Source organism: Lates calcarifer, linkage group LG3 (assembly GCF_001640805.2).
Source record: "Lates calcarifer isolate ASB-BC8 linkage group LG3, TLL_Latcal_v3, whole genome shotgun sequence".
NCBI lineage: Eukaryota > Metazoa > Chordata > Actinopteri > Centropomidae > Lates > Lates calcarifer.
In genome coordinates, this window is record NC_066835.1 from 4,363,654 (window position 1) to 4,387,434 (window position 23,781).

The window sequence follows — 23,781 nt, forward strand, 5'->3', positions numbered from 1 at the left end:
TGTGCCAACTTCACTTATGGTGCTAGCCACACCCTACTACTGGAAATAGTGTCCTATTATTGTCCTTTTTAAATTGTGATCTTAAATGTAACAATTTTCATTGTCCAGTGGTACAGTAACAGAAACTGCCTAAACATTTTATATCTTGTTTATTCATCAAATCAACAAATGAAAACATAAAACCCTGTAAAACCACAACTGAATGACTTTTTAAGACGTTTTGTTTGGTTTGACAGTTTTTATGCTAGGCGAAGCTAACTGGCTGCTGTAGCCTTCTATTTCCTTTATGGTGTGGATCTCCTCATCTAACTCCAAGCAAGACAGCAAGTAAACATACTTCCCAAAAAACTGGTCATGCACAAATGCGATAGACAAGTTAATCAGTGAGCTTTGGAGGTGCTAGTAGGCATATTTTAAACTTTAACACTCTTAATTGCTAAGCTATGCCAATTAACTCCTGGCTTTAGCTTTATATTAAGTGAACAAGACCTTAAAGTTCTCATCATACTCTCTGCAAGAAATTGTATAAATGTGTTCTCCAAAATGTCCAACTATTCCTTTAAGTCTTAGAGACACATGTGTCATAAGAGGAGAAGACACTCTTAAAGATTGTAATAAATCATAATGGCTGAACATTTCTCCATACATCCAGGTCATATGCCTCTCGCAGGCTTATCTAGCTTTTATCAGCCAATAGCTCTCTGTGCCTGAGTCATTAGTGACTGAGAGTATTAATCAAAATCCCACACCTCAGCTAATTTCCGTTCCTCCAGAAATACAGCACTCACTAACACCCAGGGTATTTTTGTCCATTGCCATGTGCTGTAGTTGATTTCTCCAGCTTCTTTTTCTGAAAACATCAGAGGCTTTTCAAGATTATATATTATACTGGCAGATTCTGTATGGCTCTGTGTGCTTTTATGCACAGTTTATGTAACAGGGATTTTCAAAACACCACAAGAGCTTTTCAGAGACAAAGCTCAACTGAGCTTCTTATAGGGCAGAAATACACGTCGTGGCGTGTATATTTGTCCAGTAATGAATCTTAAAATTCAAATTGTTACTTAAAAAATGTGAAAGACAGTTACAAGTAGATGCTCTCGTTTACAATTCAAATAAACTTTTTATGTTGGAAGGATTTCCTTCCTTGTCTCCATGCAGCTGAAGAGGATGTCATTGCATACGCTCTTTTTCACTGTTGTGTTAAGATCTCTCTCTCAAAATATGACATTTTATGCAACAGATGGAGCCGAACATGATGTTTAATAACCAAATAAACAGATTTGAAGGAGCCTGACGTAGGAGGGAAGACAAAAAAACCAATGCCAACAGCAAGTACATGCTTCTTATGAACCATTCAAAGAAAGCCTTCTGTTGAAAAATATGATCGGACTTGTTTCCAGAAAAATCATTCCTGCCGCCGTCTCAAGGCAAAAAGAAAAGCTGGTCCCCAGTTACTGCAGTTTCCGCAGAGCACAGTGGATTTATTAATGGCAAGTGTGTTATTTGTGGTAGTGATATGTATCTGTGTTCACCGATGTGGATGACTGGCTTGACAGCTTTATGATGAGCCAATTGTGTCTTCTGTCCTTCAGTGTGCTGTGGGATACGAGCCTCAGCCTGGGATCACTGACTCACAGCTTTTTCACTGGCTTTTATGAGCCGCTTCCAGATGACCTTTAGGTCCTCTGTACCACAGAGATCAGCAATATAGGGGGTCATACATGTTTTAATCACATATACACCCACGTCTCTGTATGATATCATTTTGCTCTGCTATTCCCTTCCACAGTTTATGATCCTGCTAACAACCAGTTTGACAGTAAGGGTAGTAGAAAATGTTTTGTTTTTTTATCAGATCTGTGTTTCCATGTGCGTCTTGAACTCAAGAGAGTTCATTTTTACAGTTCATGAGTTAACCACACTCCCCTCAGTGATATAAACATCATTATGATTTGATTAGATGGCTGATGTTTAATGAGATAATCATATTGGCGGTAATATATATTGCTAATTATGATTTTGCACAGCAGCTGGTTGCCAACTTTGATAACAAGGGGAATTATATCATCTGCACCATTAATGATAAACAGAGAAGTTTCTATTTCATTAATTTTATTCTCACCAGAAAGCAACAGTGAGTACACCATCTTAACATTTCATCCTCACCAATTCTACAATAAAGAACAAAACTTGTGACTGAGTTAAAAAATTACATATCTGTGCCACTTTGATTTACAGTCCTCATAAAACCAGTGGCCCCAGGCTTCAGTGGAAACCACGGTGCACCCTCTCATGTCTCAGCCGAAGAGAGAGAAGCGTGCAGGCCAGGGTTAATTAATCAGGAAGTGGCTTTACCAGGTTATTATTACTCCAGCAGTTCACGTCTGCTCTCTGTTCAGCTCTGATTGCCTTAATGTCTGCAGGGCTTATTGGTTTGCTGTAAAAGTACACTTTATGACTCTTAAATGCAACTGTGGTAAACTGTCTAGTTAACTACAGGTTCATTACATTGTTTTCTACTGATAACCCTGATGAAAAAAAAGCTGCTATACCTACATTTTTTCATTCATCAAAGTTCCAGCTTTTTAAGATTCCACAAGTGAAGAAGAAAAAAAGAGGAAATTTCTGCTGTTTGTGCATCTGAGAATAACTTCATACTTTCTATTTACGTCAATCCTCAGCATCTGAAGTAACTGGAGTCCACGTGGCATCAATTCTGACGAGGCTATTGAATAACAAGACTAAGTCTCCAGCCTATAAATATTATGGTAACATCAGCATGTAAACATGCTCACAATGACAGTGCTAACATGCTGATGTTTAAAGTGTTTAAAGTATACTATTATGCTCACACTAACTTTTTGCATATTAGTACTAAATAAATAGTACAGCTAAGGCTGATGTGAATGTCATTAGTTTTGCAGGTTTTTCTGGTTATAAACTAATGGATATTAAAAATCCAGTCCCTATGATGGCACTAGATGAATAGTTAGCACCATAAATATCAACCACAAAAGTCAGTGGACCAAAAAAGTCTGTAAAATTCATCATCCGGGAACCACGAATGTCTGTAAAAAAATGGTATCAGTGAGATATTTTACTAGATGAGTGAAAGCTTTGACGTGCTAATGGTGCTAAATAAAATGTCAGGGCATCACCAAAGTCATTACGAATCATCTTCTGGAGACCATGAAGATGTGTTAAAAACAAAAGATTGTGGATGATGCCAGGAAAAAAGTTGCATTACTCCTCTGCAGATAATGTGCCCCTTCTTTGACAGATGAGTCAATATGATACTTCAAGTGGGTGAAAGTTAAATTGGTTTTCTTCTTTTCAATGTTGTCAGAGTTTTCAAATCAGTGCACGGCATTGTCTGCAGGTCTGACCCTCTTTCAATGTCATATAGTGCCAATGAGCAAGGAAGGAGACAGTGATGGAGACGGATGGAGATTGGAGGGTGGGGACAGGCACAGGCAAAGCTGAATATCGCTGCGTGACAAGATGGACGTTCCTCTGACACCCACAGCCCACTCCATTTATGAGATGTCTCCTGCAGCTGGTGACAGGACTAACAAATGTGGCAGACAGTGCCATCCCATGAATCCGCCCCACACGCTTCTCTGTGGATGGATGCTGACGATGAAGGACATGGAACACAGACGCTCTGACAGCCCGGGAGGGTAAAAAAAAAAACCAAAAAAACAAAAACTCAGCCCTCCATGTGACTTTGAGAAATCTAGAACTTTAAACTCTAAATCAATTGTTCCTTCATGTCAGCTTTGATTTTCAGACTACATAGTGAGTTCTGAAATAACACAAACAGCACACAGAGACTATATAAACACCAAAATCATTCTTCTATGTCTGGTAGATTGTTGACTCATCCCTCAGTCAGTCACAGTGCAAGTAATTTGGTGCTAGATTTAAGTTATTACAGTTCATCCTCTGGGTACCGTGAATATTTGCACTAAATTTCATGAAAATCCATCCAGTTTGTGAGACATTTATTTCAAAACCACACTGTGAGCCTCAAGATCGTGCAAGACAACAACTCAAAGGAGTGATCATAAATTGGAAAGCAATCCATCCTATTTCTGTTGATATATTTTAGTCTGAAACAAAGTGGCAGGTCAACCAACAGCATTTGGCCTTATTCTCAAACACTGCATATAAAAACAGAGCAGTGGCAGGTGTACCATGGTATCAATAATAAATGGTTGAGAATGTGGCACGGTCATATATTTCACATAATGGTCTCCTGTTGCTCTTTATACTATATCACCTGATTTCCTCCTTTGTTCTCATCATAATTATTGCAGCTACAAGAGGTCGCCTAAAAATAAAATGTATGAGCTGCTGGCACAGATGACCTATGGTTAGTTTTTTCCTGGTCTCTTAGGTTACCAAATCCAATTACCTTGACTTCCCCTGTAAACCAAGTAATTCCAGTGGTTACCATGTCCTTTTCTTTAGTTTATGTGCTTCACAGAAAAGACAGGAGGGACTAACTAACTAATCAAGTCAAGTGAAAATGAAGTGATTGTGAGTTCAGTTGCGTCAGGAATTGACCATTTCTTGTGAATGGTCATACATGAGACAGATATCAGCTCTCAAAGGATCCAAGCTGCAATGAGGAATCTACTGCATGAACTCAGCCCTTGTTAAAAAAAAAACAAAACAAAACAAACAAACAAACAAAAAAATGTTAAAGGTTTGTTGTGGAATCAACAGTACCACAAGCTTTGCACATGAGGTCAAAATCTGAGTGGTAGATGGAGCTGTGGCTGAAAACACTGCTGCTATGAAGGTATTGGCAGAGAAGTTAGAGTGTCAGGTTACATGTAAACTGATGTGAATGTGATTGGAAGTTAGAAGTCAGCTTGGTAGCCAAGCAGCTGAGACAGGAGCCATTGATGGTGATGCATGAATAAAGCAGCTGATCCCAGTGCTTTGCCTGAACTAATGCAAAAGCTCCATTAAACCAGACTGATGAATAATACATTTTAATACATTTTATTTTAAAAGACAGATAACCATTGTACTCATTCCTACAATAATCCTGGAATAAGGGAAACTGCACTGGCAGAAACTTGAATTATCACACTTTCTTCCAAGACACAGTCCTCAAAGCTTGACATGAGACTTGTTGAGGAAGGTGATTTTGCAGTGTATAGATTTTTTCTCATTAGTCTTCTTTTGCTGTCGGGAAAGTGTGTCAGAGTGTGTGTAATGCGAAGCAGCGCAGGTTGTCATCGGTCAGAGGTTCATCCAGAGATCCAGCTGGTGCTGAGGCTGCTCTCCGAATGCTGTCAGAGCTCCACTTTGTGCTCACTGTTTGACAAGGGAAGTCGGATTCTGAGCACAGTTCCTTTTTCATCTCTGATTTGCGGGACTGATGACGTGCTGGTAGAACAGCTGATGTAAACTGTGCAGTAACTGTATCTGTGTTTCCCTGTTTCTTTAGATGCTGGAGACATTTTCCTCTCCTGCCTGTTTCTCCCCAAATCAAATCAGATCAAATCTAATTTAAACTCCTGTCTTCTTCTCTGCAAATCAGATCACGTTCATGTTAATGCACATGTGTACAGTACACACGCCAACACACGTTCAGACGTCATTAACGAGGCCTTGAGAAGTTCCACTGCTGCAATCCTGTCTGTGGTGGACTGAGGAATTGTTTCATCCTCTGTAACTACAGTTCAGTAAAGATTTGATTTTTCTCAGGAAAAGACTTGATAGTGACATGAAAGTAAGGAATGTCCCTGTATTGTTGGTTGGCAGTTGGAGTGGGAATTTCTTCCCTCTGTTCCTCCCCCCTCTCTCTTTAATATTGCACAACAGCAGCAGAGCGCCTGTCAATCTGATGGGGCCAATAAAGAGAAAGAAAGACTTGTTCTCTGATGGGATGTGATACCAAGAGAAAACCTCACCAAGAGATTCTACATTATTTACTTTCCCCACCACACATGAAACAATGTGTTTCACTGAGATTACTGCATATTTGACTACACCTCTACCCCCCCCTCAAATCCATGTTTCTCTTGCCAAACAAACCTGTAAACAGCAATTCAGAAACCCACATTTTTCTCTTTGGATAACTCTTTCTTTTTAGTGTGTGCACTCATCCTGAATGACAGGAATTCATTATAAAAAAGGTTGAGACTATGGAGAGCTACTATTCTAATTCATGAGGGCACTATTTGCACAGTCTTAGGATTTCTTTGTAAGCAACATTAGTAGTTCGTTTGTGGACGTGTTTCTGGCCACGTGACAAATGCAAGTCCAACACCCACTTTCTGTCTAGCTCCATTTTGGTCTTCACCAACTTTTGGAGATAGTGATTTGGTTTACTCTCTGTTTTGGCCGACCAGCTATTAGTTTACCAGCTAATCTTTCTGTTTGCAGATCAGTGGTGTGCATGTAGCGGGTTTTTTGCCTGGAAATTAGTGGTGAGCCTGAACCATGTTAGTGAAGTTATGTGCTCTAAAACCAAAACAATGAGATTAAAGTCACTTAGCTGCAGTGTGATAACTGCCTGTGGATCTGTCTCTTCAAACAACTTCTTTAACATTACACATTGTCATTTAATCCATTATTACTATAAAAATATTGATTGGTGCAGCTTTAAACTGCAATAGGTGCAATAGGTCAGTTAAAAGTAACATGACATAAATGTATCTTTAAGTTGATTATTAAATGTGTTACATGTAACAACATATTCAGCAGATACAGAAGAACATTTGCATTAATTTAAGTTGTGTTATGTCAACCTGATATTCAGATTTTCACTCTGTTTTGCTCTTCACTAAATCCTGAAGGAAGTATGGTGCTTTAGTTGCTAAATGCTCCATGACTACTAATGAGTGGATTTCAGAGATTTTTTGCTGATTTTGTGCCTGGAAATTATTCTGATTAGAGTGGTGAGAATCAGAACAGCAAAGTTGCACTCCAAAAAGACAAAATACTGATCCGAAAGAAGCTAAAAAGAGTCGGCCGCTAAGTCTCTGGTCACTGCTAACGACATGGGTTTGTCACTATGAGCAACCCTTCCACATCACACACAGTCATTTGATCCATTGCTACCATAAAATATTGATTAGTGCAGCTTTAAATGTTGCATATGGATGAATAAGAGCATATTAATCACCATGCACAATCTTGGCTACAGAGCAGACTTCATGTCTTTCTCACTTTGCTGCCTTATAGCTACAAGGTCTAACCTTGATTGATACTTCCGGAGCCCACCTCCTGTTCAAAGTCGAGTGACATTCATGAAAAAGTCCTTAAAAGAGGAAAAGTGCTCACAATGAAATGCATTTATGTAATTTATTCAACTCTAAAGTGCCTTTTTTTCTAAATTGATGTGACCATTATGCCTCATTATCTCATAATGATTACAGGATGCTGAAGACCTAGACCTTTCAAACTTCTGCAGAAGAAGGAATAGATCTTTTCTCTTAAAGGGAAATGCTGTGAGAAAGGTAAATGGCTGTAAGGCTTTTATTGGACTAAATGCCATTCAGAGGTGACATTTGACTTTTTTGCACTCTGTATCAGCATTTATTTTACAGCTTTATTTCTGCTCAGATCCTCACTCACTGTCTCACCGGTGACTGCTTGTCATGCCGTGGTCCTCGGAATGACAAGCTAATGCAACAGCTCTATTCCATTATGTTTGACAAATTACATCTGCATGTCTATTTTGTTTAGCTCTCAGTGTCTCTTGCTGTGCTGCATTGTATCATCTAAATGTATTCATTATTGAGTCAGTGAAAATAACTAAAACTAATCTGCTTCTTTCTTCTTGTGGCAACTGTATACTTAAACCTGCAAGAGTGCACCAGCAGTAACAATGTAATATCACTTCATATTGATCACCTGTGCTGCATTTGACTGGTGGTTTAACTGGTGTTAGTTTGGTTGGTTGCATTAAGCAACTGAAACTTAGATTAAATAGTTTGACATTTTGGGAAATAGGCTTTTTCAGTCTTTTGCTGAGAAATAACTGAGAAAACACAACTCTTAAATCTGTCAGTGAGGCTACTGCCAGCAGCCAGTTGGCTTAGCTTAGCACAAGACTTGAAGGAAGGGGGGACAGCTCACCTGGCTCAGATAACAAAATCTGACTACCAGCACCTCCAAAGCTCACTGATTAACTTCTTAAGACCCAAGCCTGGGTCTTAGTTTTCTTCAGAAGAAAGGTAATATATCGGCTAAATATTATAATTGTAACATATTATAAAAGTATTATGAAAGGTTTCAAATAAATCCTAAAACCAAGGTAAATGCAAAGAAAATTTTGAAGTAACTCATTCCATGTTTAAATTTTTCTAATCCTTATTTTCAGTGCCTGTAAAAATATCTATATAAATATATATACTTTGGTTGGCAGAAGTGGTGTGATTAGGTTCAAGTAACTGATACATATTTGGATATAACATCATAGTTGTAGCAAAAGGCTGACGTAACAACAAGATACTTGTTCACAGGGTAGATTTTAAGTTTGGTGTTTGGTGAGAGGGGCGTGAAGAAATAGCTTGACATCATTCTAAGATGAATCTGCTTTTTAAGCTTAGAACACAAGCATATGTCTATATACCCATAAATCTTTGTGTTTTGGTGTCACTTCCTCTGTTGGTTTAGCTCACAGGCTCACTCTGTGCAAACAGCACTGCAGTTCTCCTGGAAGAAGACTGAAGTTTTCATACATCTTGTTGTGGCTTTGAACTTATTTTTGTTTGTTTCCATCAGTTCAAGTTAAGTTGACTGAATTGAACACAAACTCACTAAGCTAAAGGACTAGATGCCCTGGTTTGAGTCAACCAAACTGAACACCCTAAACAAGATCCACTTAGTCTGGACTTGGATGACATCAACTTTACTCATAACACACAAGGACCTGTCCTTCTTAACACTTTGAGCTCATCCTTTTTCACCAGACGGTCTCTGCTCTGCCTGACATCAACAAGCTGTGAGCTGAGCCACTGATGGCTAGATACACATCAACAGCTTGTGTCATTAATATTGAAAGAACTCACCGCCGACCTCGAATCACGACGAGATCGTGCACAAGGTGAGCATCTCATTATGACAGCAGGTCATAATCACAGGGCAAAACCTGGTATTAGCTGATTCATAATTTACACATATTCACTCAGGTAGAGCTGATGTGCCCTTGAGAAAAGAAGCAATTGTGTAGAGGAAATGGATCAATATCCTCAACAGGGCCAAGTCAAAACCTTTACAAGCAAAGATAGATTTAACCAATCCCCTGAGAAAATCATTTTATAAAAAACAAAAAACATCTACATTGGAAAATCTGATTGGAACTATTCAGATGGCAACAAGACCCCACAAACTTAATGAGTTTTAATTTAAACACACAGGGTCAGAAAGGCCAGTGATTTCCAACCAGAGATGCATGAAGGGGAACTTATGCAAGTAATGTTGACTTGCATGTATGCATGTAATGGATAAATGGTGATACAACTGGGTAAATGGTTGACATAGTTAGCTAATGGTTAAAACAGCTAAAAGTAATGAATAAGTAATAATTAAATAGTTGAAAGAGCTAAATTAATATTGAAACATTTCATATATAGCTGATTGATAAAATGTTGATCTAAATTAATGGACAAACAGTTGAAAAAGTCAGCTAAAAGTAATCTGCCACTTTTAAGCTTGGTTGTATGAAAACAACTGTAACAAAATCCACTTCTGTTAAATAATATCAAATTTTAAATGAACACTTTCTGAACATGACATGATGGAGTCAAGCTCATCTGACAGGGCTGTGATGGTAAGTTCAAAATAGGCCATTTAAAGAATACAACCCAACAAACCCTCTATGGCCCTGAAATACAAACATGACTAATGATCCTTAAAGATCAAGGAAAGACATTAGTGGGAACAAGCATCATTAAATGACTACAAACACTTTTTGGTCCTGCTTTGTGCAGAGCAAACAAGGCCTCGTGTTTTCTCTGCTCTTGTCATCTCTTCCTCTGGTACAGTTTCAGGCCTGCGAGGACACAAGACTGGAAACATGTTGTGACCATAATCGCAGGTTTAGCAGCTCGTTACTCACGGCCCAGTCACTTCATCCTCCTGCAGCAGGAGGGGGTGGGGGCGAGCCAAGATGATGAAGTCAAAGTATATTATGTACCCACATGGCTGATGCAGCATATTCGAAGCATGGTAATTCATCAATGTCAGATGCTTGTGGAGAGGGACTAATAGCTGTATCAGTGATACCCATAGTTACTAACAGTATATCTCAGACTATAAACTCATTCTGCTCATATTTTATTTTATTGTTGATGTTGTTTAATCCACCATGATTGGGTAAACTTTTCATGCAATGGATGAAAACCCAGAATAGCTGCCTGACTCAGAGCGGTTAAATTAAATATGAATTTACACAACAACACACTTCCCTTTTCATTTAATCAAGTGACATGAACTGAGAACACCTTGAATAACAAGTTCATACACCAGGACGGGAAAAGTCTGGAGGCTGGCTCATGAGAGAGATGAGTACAAGGGAAGGGGTGACAGATTAATAATGCCTGTCGGCAGACAAAAGGGGCCCAGGAGGACCTCTTACCTTGATGTGAGCTAGAATTAACTTTAGAAACACAGCAGCTGAAGTCAGACACAAACAAAGAAAGGAATGGACTTGCAGAGTTCATAACTGCTAGAGGGGAACATCTAGCAGTTATGAACTACCATTAAAAAGTCTAAGGAACTTTTCCAGAATGTTCAGAGATCTCACAGTATGGAAAGGAAAGGGAAAGGAAAGGACCTTTTCCACTCAGGATTACACTGCAGATAGTGCCAGATTCAAGATTGTTGAGATGCACTTAAGGTCCAGGGTGATACTTTCTGTAATTGCTCTCCAAAGTCAAGACAGGGTTGACATGTTGATGAAAAGTCAGTGAAATGAAAAAGTGTCACCATTTCAACACCATAAATTATTTCAGAGTGGGTGTGTCCACTGTTGAGCCACTGATTGATTATCAAGGTTGGCTGTAATCTTTAAAGCTACACTGTGGATTTTTGAATGGAGAAATAAGACTTTCCTCTTCTTACAGATGAAAAGTTGAATTCATGAGGAATAAAACGCACTCTTGGTCAGTTCAGTACACTCAGGATTTTTACTGATACATTCTCACCTGGTCTGGTATGACCAGTAGCTAATGGCAGCTAATGTTTGGAAATTTAGATGAACCTTGCTATGGAACTGACATTAATGAGTCAGTGTTTTACCTTTATGACTCTACTTATGCTACTATTACGCTATGTTTTAGCATCAGCCCCTACCTGTCCCTTGGGGCTGCTGTCCAGCAAGGGTTACATATAGGCTCAGTGTAGAGTCAGTGCTTTTCAAGGATGATGAATGTAAACTAATTGGAAATGCTGTTAGCCAATTCCCAATAACTGATTTACACACAACATAGGAGGCTGCAGGTGATTTACTTGACTTTCATTTAATGATGCCATGTATCATCATGTCCAATCATGATACCCATAGGCCTTAAAGCCTCCAGGTGGTATGGACATGATTAAAGCAGATGTGCTCTGATGAAATACAGGCTGGGACGTTGGTTGAGTTCAAGAGGAACTCCACCTCATTAACACTAGTTAACTAGTCACTGAGTGTACTATTCAGACTGTTAGAAATACTTGCATGTACTCTGAAATGTGAAAGAGCCTTGTCAAATCTGAAAATACCCTGGTGATCCCATTAGAGGCTATCTCAGCTGGGTCTTAGAGACTACAAATTTGTAACAGAATAGTATTAGATTTGACAGGTGCAAGAACTTACATTTGTAGCAGTAGAAAATGCAATCGCAATATATTGCATTGTAACATAGGTGTTTTAGTGCAAGGACTTTATCTTGGCTTCTGCCCCTTTGATTTTGACCATTCCTTTATTAACCTGTCTGTTCTGAGTCCCTCAAATTTATGAAAGTGCCATATTAAAACACTAATGGGTGTCACTTTAATATAATTACATTATATGTTAAATAAGTGATGGATTTTAGGATTCATTTTGGCACAAATAAAGTTTGGTCGATAAAAGTTTTTTTTCTACTCAGGGAAATACTTTTCTTGCTCTTTAACAAGGAGGTCAGAGGTCAAACTCAAACCCGTGGAGCAGCTCCACAGGAACTGGTGGTTGCTCAGTGTTTTGCTCAAGGACTCTTCAGCATGATGAATGGGAATTTAACCTCATGTCATAAGGGTAGTTTCTGTAACCAACGTGCAGTCTTTAAAAACAATCACCTGTCCTTGTTTCTATTTTTAGGCGGTGAAGAATTGCTCCCTGAGGAGAGTCATTTTTTATGTCACCACATCTGCAGCTTTAACCCTGAGCTGTTAGCAGACATTTAGTGAACCAGATATTCCACAAATGGATGCTTCTACTGCCATCACTGCTGTTTACTTTAGCATCAATCAGACCACGGCAATTATTGTCTCTCTGCTGTCTCGCATTTTGAATGCACTCAGTCGAGCTGACATCATGTTGACAGAGCTGCCTGAAATTAAAGAGACGCTCCAGCCAGTCAGACAGGCTTTCAGCTGGTCTGCAAAAGCCACACCTACTGTCTCAGCTGGGTGTGTCTGACTCCAGCCCTGTGTCCAGTGTGGTGGATGGGGAAAATTCTGAGTATGCACTTTATTAGCCTAGTCTTTTAGAACTCCTGTGGTCTGGGAAGCTGTGGATCTCACCAAATACTCACCTTAAAGAGCAGAGAAATTAATTTGTGGTTCGTAATTAGATAGAATTACATTATATGAACATTTAGCTGAGATAAGATGATAGTCAAATGACCTACATGAGCATCAGTCATATGTCTTGTAAGCAGGTTTTGGTGCCAAATAAGGACTGTAATGAAGAACATACCCGAGGCAAGAGAGATAATTAGAGTTCAAGCTTATCACATAACAGTGAGAGGAAATACATAACAAACACTCCCCCTGACGCTGTGAAATTGGACTGAAGCAGTCGTGGTTTCCCAGAGACACAGTTTGGCAGAGCGCAGCGCAGCGCAGCGCACCGCGGAGCGCGCAGCTCCGGACGCACCTGAACAGTCAGAGCGCAAGACAGCTTTTCACCTGCTCCGCGCCACACACACACACACACACACCCTCTCTCTCACACACACACTCCTCTGCTACATTCGCCACGTCGTCTCTGATGGAGAGAGGAAGAATCTGACGGAGTCACTGTTGATGTGGGATAACACCTCTACCTCTGTGGCGTCTCTCCCATGGACCCAGATGATTGTTTTTTTGGGGGGCGGGTGGGGGGACTCGCGCGTCTTGTTTCTGAACGCTTAAAAGGCGACTTTTGAGAAAGCCTCGAAACTCCGCGTGGCACGTGAACGTCGCAAATTGAGCTCAGTGTTTAATCGTACTACAATGTCCCAGAACATCATCTGCGCGGAAAACTTGAAGGCATGCCGCACGTTGAGGGCTGCGAGCGCGAGAGCGAGCTGAAACAGATGGACACGAGCCCCAAAACACACTGGGTGAGTCTGACAACAACTAAATGATTTTTCAGTGATTTTTACAGGTTGTTTTTGCTTTGATGGAGCCACAGGGAGGCTGAAACTGCAACATGCGTTTGGTATCACAAGAAGGAAAACATGAGAACAATTAAACATTTAAGTCTCAGCAGATTCACGACTTTTATAATAGATGCACCATGTTTTCTTATGTAAAAATGTGACAAACTTCTTCAATTTCACTGTGACATCCAGCTGGTTTTCCTATAGGGGGTAGTAAAGGGGCTACAGAGGCTAATGTTTCTCAATTAATGCTTTCATAATGTCCTCCTGGCATTTTTTATTCATCACTATAACCATCCTGAAATGTTCCTGAAGGGACTCTGAGCGCTTCCAGAAGTGTCCTTATGGTGCTTGATACCACCTCCTCCTGTTATGTTATTACTCTATTCCTATGGGGGGGTGTTAGAGGAGTACTATAGTCTGTTTGCTTCAATTTAGGGATGTCTCTCTGCATAATTACATGAACCTCAGTCATCACCTCTGACTGTGCATGTAGACTCCAACTTTAAATTTGATTAAAATGTCCTGTCTCATTACACAAACTGTACATTTCTGTAGGGTTCTCCATTGCTAATTGGATTTGCCTGTCAATATTTGAGTAAAAGCGTTAACCTTAAGTAGATGAGAAGCTTTTAAAACAGCTATGCCCCCCCATATTGGTCATATAAATGTCATGACCTCTCTGTGCCAGGCTCATTGACCTGTTGATGCGTGGAGATGGATGCTTGCGCCATAAATTCATGTACCAAAGCGCACACACAAATGCTAGCGGGCCCCTGGAACCACAGAGAACAAACTAATGAGAACAGATTGCGTTGAATATGGCAATCTGCTTTGGAACACAAGAGTTTTCATGTTGTGCTTCAGGTTTGTCGTGCAGCTCATTTCACTCATTAGTCCTCCTCTTCTATAGCTAAAGGTGAGCTAATGGGAGGAGGGTGTTGGGTGGGCTGAGAAGGTGTAGACTCCAGGGCCACACTGGCACAAGATAGAAAGCCACAGAGACGCAGCTCTACTACTTGTTTTTGCAAACAGATGGCATAATAAGAATGTAAACTAGAAGAAGGAGAGGGGAGATGTGCCACATTCTTCATGTGTTTGTAAGTAGGCGGCTGTTCCTTTTCTCTTCTCGTATTCTGCTGTGATCTCTAAACTCCATCTCTGTCCTAATAACTGTGCTTCCACACAAACACGTCACATTCTCTGCTTTCAGGCTTACCATCAAATAGATCCTTTCCCTTGCAGCAATTTATTCAGCCCATTATCTCCTCCTCCCTGTCTCACACTTTGTTAAATTCAGCCCTTTGAATCAACTGATTGACACTGACTGTCAGGCTCGAAGCGCAGGTTTAATTTTCTATTAGAGATTGTCACGGTACTTATGAAACTTCTGAAAAGCGGTTTTAAAGTCTCTGGGAAGTGGCGCAGTTAGAAATTGTGTTTTGGGTGGGCCCTTAGGAAAGTGAGTGGGGCCAACTTTTTCCGAGAGAAAATATATTTTGAAAACGTGACGGTGCATTCATAACAACTAGAAATGAACAATCAGTAACAATTTTACTTTGCGACATTTTGCATCTCAAAGGCAGAGCCCAACAGCAAAACACTGCCTGCGCAGCTTGTTCAAAAAGCTGTGTCAGTCATACACAGGCTGTGCAAATGATTATAGACAAAAAGCTGTCTGCTGAATCTGGACTGAGAGCTACCAGCTAAAATTAAACAAATGAACAGGAAACACAGAAGGTGTTCAGTTAACACAGAAATTGCATACATTCCTCTGGATAAAGGAGTAGTCCACTGCATTACAGTTCATTTGATTTAACACATTTCCCTCACTGCTGGCTCTGTAGCTTCTAGTCCACAAACACCTCTTTTAAGAATAGGCCTTCAGAAATCTGCATCCTTATTTGTAATGCTGTACACCAACAAAGACAAACAGTCCAAACTACTCTGATGGGAACACCTCGACTTATCTGTGCAAAGATATGTTTTCAAATGTGGTTCATTTGTTTCACATGAAATGTTGGGTGAAGGATAGTATTCATTCTTGCATCTGATTTTGGTGTTAGTGTTTGGATGAAAATTAGTTTTAGTCCAGTTTTAGTCAGGAGAAACCATCTGTGTTGTGTACAGTTACCATGGCTACAGGTGTTGTTCTTGTCTATCACCTTAGTGGGAAAGGCAGTGTTTACTTGTTCACACACACAATTACGGACACACAGGGTCGATGTGATGACAGACTGACTCAGTGAATCTAGTTATCACTTCCAAACTCTGGCTGTTTGAACAGAACTGCTCCCTCTGTTGTTCCTGCTCACCTAGCATTAACATTAGCATTAAAGTAGCAACCTGTTCTCTCCGCTGCAGAGCAGTGACTCATTCACAAGCTGGATTCACCACAGTGCTGTTCATTCAGTACTGTTGGTATTAGCTTGAGAGGGGATGCTAAAACATTGTCTAATGCACTGATATTTTTTTTATTTAAGGTTAAATTTGGATGGATAATTCTACACTTTCCAATAGCAACATAAAGCTAGCTCCCTGGGATTAATACATTAATATATCCACATTCACTGCAGCTGATAATGTGACTAGCTTTAGCTTTCTGCTACTTGTTTCACTGTTTTCTGTGGACAAAAGCAACACAAACAACAGGCCAGATCAGATAAATCAAGTTTATGTTTTTATGTTCTCTCAATTATGTTTCAAAATGCATTTTGATCACAGTCGGCTGGGTGGTCCAGCCTGGTACAGGCTTTAGTGTATTCAGTGTATTCTGCCAGAATTGAATAAGTTTCAAACTGAATGAGTTAAGAGTCTATTTTTAAGCTTTTAATGCCTTTTCAATAAGTAAATAATGGGATGGGATATGGGATATAGGCAGTAGGCTATTGTCTACTTTTAGACACATTTATATAGCCCATTTATTTATATTCCAAAAAGCAGGCTGTTTGCTATGACATGAATTGAGTGTGTGAATTGTGAATTGAGTCAATAATAAAGCATTTCTTAGCGAGACAAAAACCCGGCTGGTCAACAAAATCATCATTTCCTGTGACTCATAAGTTAAAGGGTGCTCTACATCTAAGCCCCTCAGACTCTTACATATGTGATTATGTTGGGAGAAGTGCTCTCTCAATGGTTATTGCAGTTCAAGAGAGACATTTTGCATCATTCCAGATTATGAAATCGTTTTCTCTCCACTGATTGCAGCGCTGCTTCTTCAGGCAAGAAACTTGATTGTCCTCATTTTTGAGTACAGACTGTCACTGATAAAAAGTCACTCTGAGGAGATCAATCAGTCTGATTTAGCAGCCGGTCAGGTGATAGTTCACTGTCATTCAGGATCTCTGTGCCCCAAAATAGACCTCTGCTTCAGGTCTTTTACAAAGATGAAGACTGAGTGGCTGTAAGAAGGTGGATGTATCAGTGATGCATGGGTTGCAGATTTATGCAAAGAGTCATGCAAATTCAATTTGCATGAGCAACTGGTGGTTAAATAATCATGCTGAGTCGAAAAGCAATGTATCTCCTTCAAGCACTAACTGAAGAAAGAAAGAGCGTAAGGTGACTTGACACCACCTTAGAAGTGTTTCTTAAAGAAAACCTCTTTAAAGTGCAGGTTTGTAAAAGAAACAGTTGCCAGGAAAAGTTATTTAATTGACTGTTTTCTCACAGATCCATATTCAGCATCTGAAACACAAGCAACCTGGCACTGAGGGTTACAGATCTATAGAAAAGCTTCTTTTGCTGAGGATGCAAGGAAAGAGCATGACCTCATAAGCTGTGCTCAGCTCACCTAATGAGGAAGAGAGGGATGCGAAGTACATGAAACAAAAGCAATTTTTCAACATTAAATCACTATAAAAGGTAAATTGTTGCAATAATGTCCTGCTTTATTAAATTTAGAAAAAAGTGTGTGTCAAAGCCTGCATGCATTTGGATTTTACTGCCTTGATATAAAGACAAATACAGACAGTTAACACATATGGATTTTTCCATTTCTTCAAGTCCTTCCATTAAACAATCTAAGAATGCAATGTGTCTGATAGTTGTTGAGGTGTTGAAAAGCAAAAGTGTCAACCTTATAGTGGCACAAGAAGAAAAGTCAGAGGATCACAAAGTCGTTGGAGCAGATTGTCTGGTGACCATATCTGTACCAAATTTTGTACCAATCTGTTTAGCAGATGTTGAGATGTTTCACAGAAGGGAAAGCTCTGGCCTGATGCTGGTGCTAGAAGAAAGGTCAGGGGATCACCAAAGTTAGAGGGATTCATCCTCTGGGACCCATGAATGTCTGAACAAAATTTATTGGCAATCCCTCTGAAAGCTGTTGAGATATTTTAGTTTGGACCGTAGTGGTGGAAAGGCCAACACTGTCATTCTTAGAACCATGCTGATAGCAGTTTAGTTTGAACTTCTGTGTCTTAACCTTCAACTGACAATTGGTCTTCCTTTCCACTTAGAAACAGCCTAAGAGTATATGACTGTGGCACACAGGTATTTCAGAGAGGATAAATTTATATAAGATGTTCTGTACATTTTCTCAACCCCTGAACTACTGTACATTCATACATTCCACTTAGTACAGCATTGGTGTACCAGGAAGAAGTCATAGCAACACATAATCTACTTCTTTTGCAAAGTTCTGAACCTACAGGACTAAAAACTAAAGTAATGAAATTTAAAAACCCTACATACCAATGGATCACCTACAGGTGTTTTCACTTATACCTGACTGGACCTCCTCTCAGGACATCTCCCTCACTCTCCTGTTGTACCTGTTAAGGAGGGACCACTTGCACCATTATCATTCCTGTTGGTAGGCTTCATGACTGAGTGGAGATCTAATTAGCCAGAATAATTGTGTGCAGAGGCTTAGAAGCTGATGAATTTTCATTTTAAAAAATTCTCATCAAAATTTAACATTGCAGTCCTGCAGTCTTCAGCCCGAACCAACACTGACTCGAGTGACATCACTTGAGGCAATTTATCAGACTTTGAACATCTACCTGGAGTGTTCTTTTAAATACAAACTCTGTTTGGCCAAGAAATAGTCCACCTGGCCAAGAGATCCAATCCATGCCTTGAGCCACATCTGTTATTTTTACAATTGGGTTTTTGTGCAGATTAAAGAAGATATAACATGTTAGCTAGTCAGCTTTAGAGGAGATGGTGGGTGTATTTTGTTACTTTTGGACAGAGTCAGGCTGCCTAGTTTCCCTGTGCTTCCAGTTTCTGTGCTAGGCTAAGCTAACTGGACAGATATGTGAGTGATGTTGGTCTTTTTAAGTGTCTGATTAAGTGTCAAACTATTTCCTTTAATGTGGCGGTCCTGCTGTATCTTATTTATGTGATAATAAATGTAACATTTCCATGACTCAACAAGCCTTATCTGACATGTTACTCCTCTGTGGTTCGAGCTTCTCCTGTAGGACTTGAATTCATTCTCTCTGTGCTCCTGAAGCCACCCCTGGGTGCAGTGTCATGCTCAATAAACTGCTCCTGTCAGAAGCACTTTGCAGAGTCTCTGTAGAGGTGCCGCTCTCTGACCCCCCTCCCTCAGAGAAAGCGGCCTGGTTCAAAATGATTGGCCTCACAATAGAAGGGGAAACTCTGAGGATAGCTGGAGGGGTCCCGCTCTTAATTTGTTGTGATGATGTGCCCAGCCTCCCTACATCAGCTCCACTGCCTCAGGCCCAGCACAGTCATCCTTAGACAGTAAGGGATCATTGGCCTGTTGCTATACTTAAAGCCAGAGTTATGTGGATTGCATATCCAGATGCCTGTGTTGAATAAAACAAAAAATGTCTCAGCTTGTTAAAACAGCACAGCTTCCGAAATGTGTAATTGGCTCTAAAGGTCTTGTTTTTGAAGAAGAGAAGATAGTCGGTGCACACAGACTGACACATTGTACTGTGTGAGCAGGGAGAGATGACACTGGTCTGATTCAGCAAAAACAGCAGGGAGTGAGACATCACTGCCTTGATGGATTCAAAAACTTCCAAAAATTCATTGATTCCTGGGTCCATCTAGCTTTTTAAACATCCTCCCCAACTTTGTTTGGAAAGATTTTCTAAGTAGAAAGCTAATGTTTCCTGAGCCTTCATAGAGGCACTTATACCATCTGAAAATCACATTGTTATCTGTAAATAAAATGAATGTATGAGTATGTGCAGCACAGTATGCTCTACTATATTGCTTATATTTTCCCTTTTTTCCCCTTCTGAGTCTAGCATTAAGTGCATCTGAGGGGAAATCATTTTCATTTCCATGTGAAGTTTTTCCTTTTTGCCATTTTGTGCTATTTGTTCTTTCTTGTCATAAATTGTTGTGGCTGAAAGGTTTTCAGGTTCACAAAAGACACTGAAAACATCTTTTGTCACATTGATAGCTAGTGCAGAAATATAAGAGATATACCTGTGCTGATTTTGTTAGATAGCTGTACATGTTAGATAGCTATACGTGTTTTATTTTGGATTTTGGTCTCAAAAAGACAATCTGGACAATTTCACCAGAGAGTCAGAAATGCTGACAGTAGCTGTCCTTTTGATTCTCAGAATAAAGGCTGTTTTTCATGTTGACAAGATCAGACTGTTTTGAATAATGCATTGATACAACAGCTTTGTTTGTATGAAATGAAAAATGAATAAACCATTACCACATAGATTAAACATGGAACATATGTTAAGGTCATGTGTTTATATAGCAGTTGATACTTTCCTTTAGTTTATATTCAGCGTGTTGTGCTTAGTACAGTTTGTTAAACAGAGCTATAAAACTGTTTCATTCCACAAACCTGGTGATGCAGGAAATAGAAAAACAACTTTATTAATTTCTCTGCATTGGGTTCAGACCACAACTTGACATTGGGTTGCTTTTCTCTGTGCTTCCACTGCAATTAGACTCCAGAGAGATGGTATCTGACAATTCTCTTTAAGAATACAACCAGTTTGACTTGTGGGTTTTCTTTTACATACTGTTTATTTCTGTGTTTTGTTTTCATGCCTACAAAAAAATCCACTGACTTTAGGATTCTGTGGATCGCATCCATAAATTATTTTTTCCTGTGTGAGGATTACATTTTCATACTGTGTTTGAAGTGTCTCTGGAGTTATATTTGTACATTTATAAAAAGGAACAGAAATGTTGGAATTGAAAACCAGCCAGCATACACTGCAACCCAAAATGACAAAATCATTCAAAAATAGAAAGAAAATGAAAATAAATTAAAGAAAAACTTAGGGGCAAAGGAAACACTATGACTAGCAGACCATGAATAAGAAATGCAAACTGAAGATGAACTGACAGATGCGAATCACATTTCTTTGTGTATTTATAAAGAGACAAATTTAACCCCACAGCTTCTCCTCACAGGCTGACGATATAACATTTGAAGGGATTGTAGACTAACTCACAATTAAGGCTTTACTCTCAACAAACTAGTTAGTATGATGCAAAGGCCTGCACAGATTCAGATTCACCTGCCCCACACCCACAAAGCTTAGTACTGAAACCTACACGTTACCTGCAATAATCTCTTAATCAAACCCCCATACCCTAGACCTGGTGGAAGACTCTGCTATGAGTCATCTGACTAAAATGTTCTAAATGGCCTCACTCACAGGTAGAAAAAAAATCCTGCAGACTGAAGGTGTGTTCAAGTAATCGATGCACCTTCTCAAAATACTTGGTCAGGAAGCTCAGTGGCATAGTAACTCCTTGAACAATGATCATACAAATGGGAATAGTGGTGCACATGTCTGGACATTCTCTCCTTGAAGGTATTTGTGGTGTTGTACTTGTTTATACAGATGAAAAGTGACAAAATTGATACGTGGAGAATGAAATTAGGGAGCTTGAGAGAAATGTTTGGAATACGACAAAAAACCATCAACCATTCAGCAAACACCTAATTTGAGGCCTTTTGTGGATGGACTCATCTGCAGTGATTGATAGAACAGAGATAAATGCTGGATAGCATTAAGCCCATGTGTGAAAAGACGCTGAGATATGTAATCACTGACTGAATCACTGATTTCTGTCCTACAGAGACGTGCTGGGTTACTGAATGGGTGACGAGCTCCCAGTCACCTCACATACACCGTGAAGTCCCTCTCCCATCACGTTGTACAGGACAGGGTCCCCCCACAGAGTTGCAGGGATGTACCAGGAGGTGGCCTTCCTGGCAGGCAGCACTGAGCACCAGTTCACCACCTTTCACTTCAACCGTGTAGAGAACCCACAGGAGGTCACCTCCAAGAAGGGCCTGTTCTACAAGCGAGCCCAGCTCCTGCTTCACCCTCAGCCCCGCCAACAGGATGGAGATGAGATTGGCCTGGCTGATGGGGCGGCCATTATCAACGTGGGGGGCATCAAGTACCGAATCCCCTGGTCAACGCTAGAGGAGTTTCCCTTATCGAGGTTGGGCAAGCTTCGCAGCTGCAGCAATGAGGCCGAGATCATGGATGTGTGTGACGACTACGATGGCAGCCGCAACGAGTACTTCTTTGACCGGAGCCCGTCGGCTTTCCGCACCATCGTCACCTTCTTGGCGGCGGGGAAGCTGCGGCTCCTGAGGGAGATGTGTGCCATGTCCTTCCAGGAGGAGCTGCTGTACTGGGGGGTGGAGGAGAACAACCTGGACTGGTGCTGCCTCAGGAAGCTGCGGCTCAGGCAGGAGGAGTACAAGGAGCAGCAGAGGCTGGAGGAGGAGGAGGCCGAGCTGACGACCCCACAGTCCTGCGAGGAGAGCCAGCAGCCTCCCGGAGTGGGGGCACAGGACGAGACTCGGGCGGGGGGCTGCATGCGGAGACTGAGGGACATGGTGGAGAACCCCCACTCCGGCCTACCGGGGAAGATCTTCGCCTGTCTGTCGGTGTTATTTGTCGCCATCACCGCTGTGACGCTGTGTGTCAGCACCATGCCAGACCTCAGAGAGGAGGAGGAGAGGGTGAGTTCTCTCCATCACTTCAGTAACAATTTTTCTCAGCCTTTTTCATTGAGTTTAAAATATTCAGAAAGTCCAGACTCATCTCTGGTTTATATATATATATATATATATATGTGTGTGTGTGTGTGTGTGTGTGTGTGTGTGTGTTAAGTTTGCAGAGTGAAGTCTTTTGAGTTGTTGGATTTTTATTCAGTAAAAGCAGCAGCATTGGGCAGAAAAGATTAAAGATTAAACAAAGGTGTAAAAGCAAGGCATCTCTGAATTTTAAAAGATAAGACAGGATACAGTTACCAATTTTAGAAAAACAATAAAGCAGAGAAGCAAGTGTAATATCATAAATTGTGGGCTCCCAGGGAGTAAAATAAACACAAAAACTAATCTTAGGAAATTAGGAATATTACTTTGTTGTGTAAAAAACCCAACACTGCATCTCATAAATGGTCTCAGTCGTGTCTAACTGCAGAGCAAATGTTAAAATCATCACAGGCTGAACAGATTTTCATAAGAAAGACCACAGTTATGGCTGTACACAACATGCATAATTATGATGGGAAGAACCCCAGTCTCAGGATTTCTCTTTTCACAACAGCCTGAGGGATATGTGTGCTCTACAGCTGCTACAGTCGAATTCAGATTATGTTGATGCAGCAGCCCACATACCAAGCCTTCCTGTGCTTCACTGTAAATCTTTGTGACAGAGACAGAGGCGAAGGCTCAGGGACAACAAGGCTTCCTCTCCGTTCACTTGAATACCAGATTATTGTGTAGCTCACCCTCACTGTTGCAGCAGTGTGGCAACATGAGATCCACATTCTCCCATGTATGCCATAATTTACAGTGCATGCACATCGTGAGGTTTAAAAAAAGGCTTTACCACACGTTTAAATGGATGAATAGTGCAGATATTCTCCCTGTACAGATGATTTTACTTGACCTGCTTCCAAAAATGAATATAAAATAAGCTTAAATGAATATGAAATGAGCTCATTACTGTTACACAACAGGATGATTATGCAAATTGTGGCCATGAAATCTTAATCCATACAGTTAAAGGCTTGTTTACCCAAACCTTATCTAGATCAGCTGACCAGTAAACAAAATGAGGGCAGTAAATGAAAAATTCTTTCATTTACAGTACACTGTGTCATGTTCCCTTAGATGCTTAATTTAAACAGATGGATTTAAACTGCTCTGAAGGATGTGGCTCTTCTTGATGTGCCTTTGATGTTACAATCCAAAGATTCTGTGCAA

The 23,781-nt window shown here is 40.3% G+C and overlaps 1 protein-coding gene across 1 annotated transcript in view; it reads left to right on the forward strand.

Moving 5' to 3' along the window:
• Nucleotides 1-13,053: 13,053 nt before the first annotated feature.
• Nucleotides 13,054-23,781, forward strand: part of kcng2 (potassium voltage-gated channel, subfamily G, member 2) — a 32,047-nt gene continuing 21,319 nt past the window's right edge. The window contains exons 1-2 of the mRNA XM_018701335.2: nucleotides 13,054-13,541; nucleotides 21,630-22,530. Of these exons, the coding sequence (XP_018556851.1) occupies nucleotides 21,742-22,530 (789 nt within the window). The 5' untranslated portion in view covers nucleotides 13,054-13,541; nucleotides 21,630-21,741. The remainder of the gene's footprint in view (nucleotides 13,542-21,629; nucleotides 22,531-23,781) is intronic.